Here is a 5,940-nt window from a genome sequence, read left to right as displayed (position 1 = left end):
ACCAAAGTGTTGAGAGCTTGCGGCTTTGAGCTTTGAGCTTCAGCATGCCACAACACTGAGTAAACAATATATGGTGACAACTCTATATGGCTTACAGAAAATATAAGTGCATTTTCCACGTCCCTTACCAATGTTTCAAAAATAACTCCTATGCCAATGCCAAAATATAGAAAATGCTTCCTAATACTAAGCATAATAATTGTTGTCTCCTGTCACTCCATAGAAATTGGTGGTTTCAAAAGTGTGTGTGTGTGTGTGAGAGAGAGAGAGAGAGAGAGAAACTCGACCACATCAAATTGCAGAAACACATGCAGAAATAGATATATATATATATATATATATTGAACGAATCTTTCCAAAAAAAACTTATATATATGGATGTACTGATTTACAAAATTGGGTGTCAAAAAAAATATTGAATTCTTCTCACAGTATAAATTTGAACAAAAATTTTGGCTGAAAAATGTCTCTTTGATTGTGCAATTGCAAAAGGCACAAAAGTTCATTCCAGCTATCATGCCTTCCACACAGGAACCTCTGGCAAAATTCCTCCATTAAACACATGCAAGTCCAGCAAGGTATTGTAATGCCCTTTCTCAATTTCCTCCTCTTTCACTTCATGGAGGAGAAGAGCTTCAATGATAAAATCTTCCCAATCAATATCTTTAACTCGTTTTCTCTTTCTCTTCTTCCCAGCATTTACACATTCTGAAAGGCCAATATCACCACTCTCAACCAAATCAGTTCCTAATGGATGCTTAATTCTATTGATTCGCAACTTAGCAGCATTTATCTTTTCTTTCCTTCTCTTATAAACCTTGCAACCATTAACAAATGATGGCGGCAGAGCATCTAATCCTACATCTTTCTCCAATATTTGCTTGAGTAAAAGCTTTTTGCTCAGCTCCGATTTTCCCTCCCACCAATCCCTACATGCAAGGAACTCAAACCCTCTCATCCCTTTTCTTTGAGGAACCTCACCACTCCCTTCCATAAACTTTTCATGACCCATCTCATTCAAAAATTCAGTGTACATCAATGATAAACATTCATGGGAAATCTTCATCTGATCAAAAGACTCACCCCCAGATCTTACAAACCCCCTATTCTCTTCAGCCATAAAATACAGAGAATCATTTTCCACAGAATTCCCACTGGTACCATGGTCAACATTTTTCCTCAAACTCTCAGTCACCGCATCTCCTAAATCAATCCCACCACCCTTCTCCTCCTCCTCCTCTACCCCCTTCCTCTTCTCACCACGCTTCCCCATCGACTTCCTCTCCATATACTGAATCACAAACGGCGCATTCCTAACAACATTCTTAACCGTAACATCCTTCCCCCAGGGCAACACTTGTGCAACCTTCACAAGTGATTCCAACAACTCCTTATACCTCGACCTACACGTTGACACCGCAGCATGAACCTCCGGCGCCACATCCTCAATCCTCAAATCCACCTCATTCAACTCCGCCACCAGAACCAACACGGCCGCCACCACTGGCAACGGCTTCCTACCCGTCGTCAAGAACCACTGCACCGCACATTGTATCAAAAAAACACCCTGTTTCCGCATTCTCTCAACAACATCCCTTCCCAACCCCGAAAACTTTCCACAATTCCTCAATGCCCTCTCGAACGCCACAACAATATCAAACTCCGGAAACTCTTCTGACCCTTTTAAGCCCAAAAAATCCACCACACGCACAAACATCCTACCTAATTCATAAATGTCACATCCTACAACCGAAGCCACCTCGGCAATGGGCAAAGACTTGTTATCTTTTCGCATAACAATATAAGCACAAGCCCCTATTAGAATTGGGAACCAATGCCCTTGACCGAACTCGTTTTCGGTTATTTGGGCAATCATAGTCTTGATGTCACTAGATTTGGAAGGAGATAAAGCGAACTTGTAGACAATGTCATCAATGAGGTTTTGGGCATTGTAGATTTTGGTTTCTTTGTAAGAGTATTGAGTGCCCGTACCTGAAGTGCCGACACGGACAAAGGTGCCTTCTGGGCCGTTGAGACCTCCGATCTGGGCATCGTAACCGTCGAATTCTGAGACGAGGCCGCACGAGGAGCAGAACAGGTTCGCCGAGGTGTCGTCGTGGACAATGGAATTGCTGCGGCAGTGTTTGCAGCAGCCTGACATTGTTTGTTTGTGCGAAAGATTAAGATTGGAGGGTTTAGGTTTTGGGTTTTCTGAATTGTGGTTTTTGGGTGTGTTTGGTTAGTGATTGATTTTTGGGTACTGCGTTAAATTTTTGAAAGTGTGTCAATTGTGAGGCGGTGGATTTTTTTATAAAATAACTATAAAAGCCATACAATATTATTAGTTAGCCAAGATTTAAAACTATTTTAATATCTAACGACCCGTGAGCGGGAGACTCGATTTTACTGTAGCAAATCGAGTTTGGAAGACTCGATTTCCATTGGAACTTGACTATCTAATACTCGATTTCCCTCCAGAAAACCCAGAAATCATAGCAACGCAAAAACCCATAAATCGCATCACAGCAACCCAGAAATCACAGCAACGCAGCCCAAAAAACACCAACGCAGGAAGAAATCGTGATTTTTGGGTTTGGATTTTTGATTTGGGTTTGGGATTTTGAGAAATGGATTTAGATGGAGAAGGAAGAAGGGATTTAGATGAAATGGATTTTTGGGGGCTTGGAAGAAGGGAAGAAGATGGTGAACGGAGGAAGAAGATACACAGAAATCGAGTCTCTTAAACTCGGTTTGCTACAGTAAAATCGAGTCTCACAGACTCAAGTCGCTAGATACCAAATTTGTTTCAAACCTTAGCTAACTAATAATATAGTTTGGCTTTTAAAGTTATTTTATAAAAAAATCCTAAGGCGGCTGTGGTACTATGGATGTCCTTTGTTGGGAAGCAAATGGAATGGAATGGAATGGAATGTATTTAAGTAAGGGAAAAGAATGGAATGGAATAGAATCAAGTAATCTTGATTGGATGTTTTAAAATAAATGAATGAAAATGAATGGAATGTAAGTAATTTTATTTGGGAGCAATATGGAGGGAATGAAATGGAATCATTTTATGACAATATTACTATTAGACCCCTATTTTAAAATAAAGGGTTGAATATATAAGGGTATTTTGGGAATTTTAGTAAAAAAATCATTAAATTTAATTTCATTCCCTCCCATTCCTCCCAATTTCGGGGAGAATGAAAATTTGAGGTTTTAAGAGAATAGAGAGGAATGAGTGTTCCCTCCTACCCATTCCATTCCCTCCTACTTAAACTCCCAAATAAGAGAATGAGTTTTACATTCCCTCTATTAAAACTCCCAAACAAGGGAAGGGAAGAATATTTTAAAATTATTCTTTTCATTCATTTCCATTCCATTTCCCCCAACCAAGCGAGGCCTTATGTACTTGGGAAGTGACATTACGCTCCGTTTATTTTTACGTTACATGTAAATTGTAGGAATAGGGCCTAAGATTATATATTGGGTTTTGGACTTCATCCGGGATATTGACAAGTCTGAGGAGGGGCAAATAGTTGTTGAGGAATTCCCAGTTAAAGTCTCATAAGGAAGGAATGAATGGAAGATGATCCGAGGAGGAATACCTCCTCGGATACGACGAATGTAACTCAAGTGTGTACTCTAACAATTAGAGTGACCCTCCAAAAGGCTCTAGCGATAGGAATGTGCCTCATAAACATACGAGAAAGAAGGAAACTCAAAATATCTAAGAAAAAACTGCTACCACCACATTAAATGCATTGCAACTACTTTTCTGACCGCATTTATGTGGAGAAGACCTCTGAACAGTGCTGTCTTGGTTACCACAACTCACAGAAGGCTGAAAGAGGTGTCTAATGGGACAGACACTTAAGTAGGGATTCAGATGATCAACAAGTGTAGGATCAAGATGACCCAAAAAGAGCTATATAATGTGAGAGACCCTCCATGAGAAGGGGATCGAAAAATAGAGAGAAAATATAGTATAGCAATCTAAATCATTCTGATATCCAAGAGTGATCATTATATACAGGTTTAACCTCCTCGGACTGAAAGTTTATTGATATCAGCATCCTTTATTTGTGTTTGATCGTCATGCAATTCAATACTAGTCGTTGTCTAATTCATTAGGATTTATTTCTTTGACCCATTCTCTACAAATTCATTGTATTGGGCTCATTGGACCAAGACTCCATACATTTTAGGCTTGGACCCCAAATTGTGACCTTACAATTGAGGTTGTCTGTGGGAAGAACTTGTGCATCAGTGAGTGCAACGGTTAAACATGGTGGGATCAAGTCCGCACCAAGCAGGTCCACACCAAACGGAGCCTACAGGTTCTCAACGACAGGACAATTTCCTTAACCTTGAACAAGAAAGGGATCAAAAGAGATATCAAGAGGGTAGTGTGCGTACTACCCATACAAGCAGAAGCCATTCTAGGGTGGGAAGTCACGTATCCCAAAGGCAAGACAATAATAAAGCCCTGCAGTGAGAGATTGATGACTTAAAAAAGAAACTACGTCATGCGTAACGGAAGCGATCTCTTTCCAGTTCAAATACGTCCTCTAATGATGAAGGGGACGACAATTATAGGCAAAGGTCAAGAACCCCACCGAGTGAGACCTTTTCTTATGAGGAAGAGCACCACCATAAATGCAGACACAAAAGTCCGTCTCGTAAAGGCCTAGTAAACGACGCCATGAGCAAGGCATTGGATTGGATCTCTAAGCTAGTTCGTAGAAAAGAAATATATGGAAATCCGTCGCGTCCAATAGGATTTGAATCTATACTAAAGGTTTAGAAGACCTCTGTCCTATCCATTAGACAATGGACACTTTTTTCTTAGTTTTGTTTTCACATCTCTTAGTCAGAAAAAAGACCATCGAGAGAATTCCAAGAATTGTGCATTCAATTCAATGATACATTCATTATCATTATATTAATAATTACATTAAATTAGATTCATTACATGAATAATTATAATTAGATCCTCTATATTATAGATTATTTAATATAGAATTTAAATAATATAATATTTTATAATGGATAAAAAATATAACTTTTGTTATTAAACATATTCTAAATATAATATAGAATTTTAGAAGTATAGAGAATAAATTAATATATATAATATAGAGATATAAAAGGGTAGCGGGAATCGAACCCGCATCGTTAACTTGGAAGGCTAGGGGTTATAGTTGACATTGAGTCATCGTTTTTAATGTCTCTAATTCAAAACCGAACGTGAAACTTTGGTTTCATTCAGCTCCTTTATGAAAGATGGACAAATTTCACATATGTCAGATGTGAACTAAATTACAAAAAAAGAAAAGAAAAAAAAAATTTCGGCCCATAACATCTATGTCAGCTTTTCTATTTGAATGCATTCAAAATGTGGCTGAGAAACAACGGAAGAAAAAAAAAGGTGTTGTGTCGGTTAGAAGATAAAAGATAAGCTTACCTCACATGTATACATTAACTCGATCAAAAAATTAAAAAGGGTTTTGTGTTGGTGGTTTTAACCATTGCTTATAAATAAATTAATAAGAAAGCTATCAAAACATGTCCAAAATCCATATGATGAATTCATTGCAAAATATTTGGTCTTCCTCGATTATACAAGGTTGCTTATTCTATTATGAGGTGTGCATACATGGATTATGAAGCAATTTTATGAGGTGAGGTAAATGATTATAACACATTGAATGAATTCTACTACAACTACCATCTACAACAACTTTTATGAATAATTGTTAATTGCTCTTAATTTGTTAATACTTGTTAAATTTGAATTACTTCAATATAGATTTTAATATTTCGAGTAGGCGATGACCCCCAAAATTATCAAAAAATTAGTTGTATCATCTCTTTGATACCTTATGTTGTAAAAGTGCATGACATTATTTTTTGAATCTAACATTTAATAGTTTTCAG

The 5,940-nt window shown here is 37.8% G+C and overlaps 1 protein-coding gene across 1 annotated transcript; it reads right to left on the bottom strand.

The window, feature by feature from the left end:
• Positions 1 to 352: 352 nt before the first annotated feature.
• LOC115988739 (plant-specific TFIIB-related protein PTF2) lies at positions 353 to 2,276 on the bottom strand. Its single transcript, XM_031112357.1, has one exon. It carries the CDS (start codon positions 2,159 to 2,161, stop codon positions 515 to 517), a length of 1,647 nt encoding a protein of 548 aa, XP_030968217.1. The 5' UTR covers positions 2,162 to 2,276; the 3' UTR covers positions 353 to 514.
• Between the last annotated feature and the right edge of the window lie 3,664 nt (positions 2,277 to 5,940).

The sequence above is a fragment of the Quercus lobata genome, chromosome 5 (assembly GCF_001633185.2).
Source record: "Quercus lobata isolate SW786 chromosome 5, ValleyOak3.0 Primary Assembly, whole genome shotgun sequence".
In the NCBI taxonomy this organism is placed as follows: domain Eukaryota; kingdom Viridiplantae; phylum Streptophyta; class Magnoliopsida; order Fagales; family Fagaceae; genus Quercus; species Quercus lobata.
This window is presented reverse-complemented; position numbering and strand designations above follow the sequence as displayed.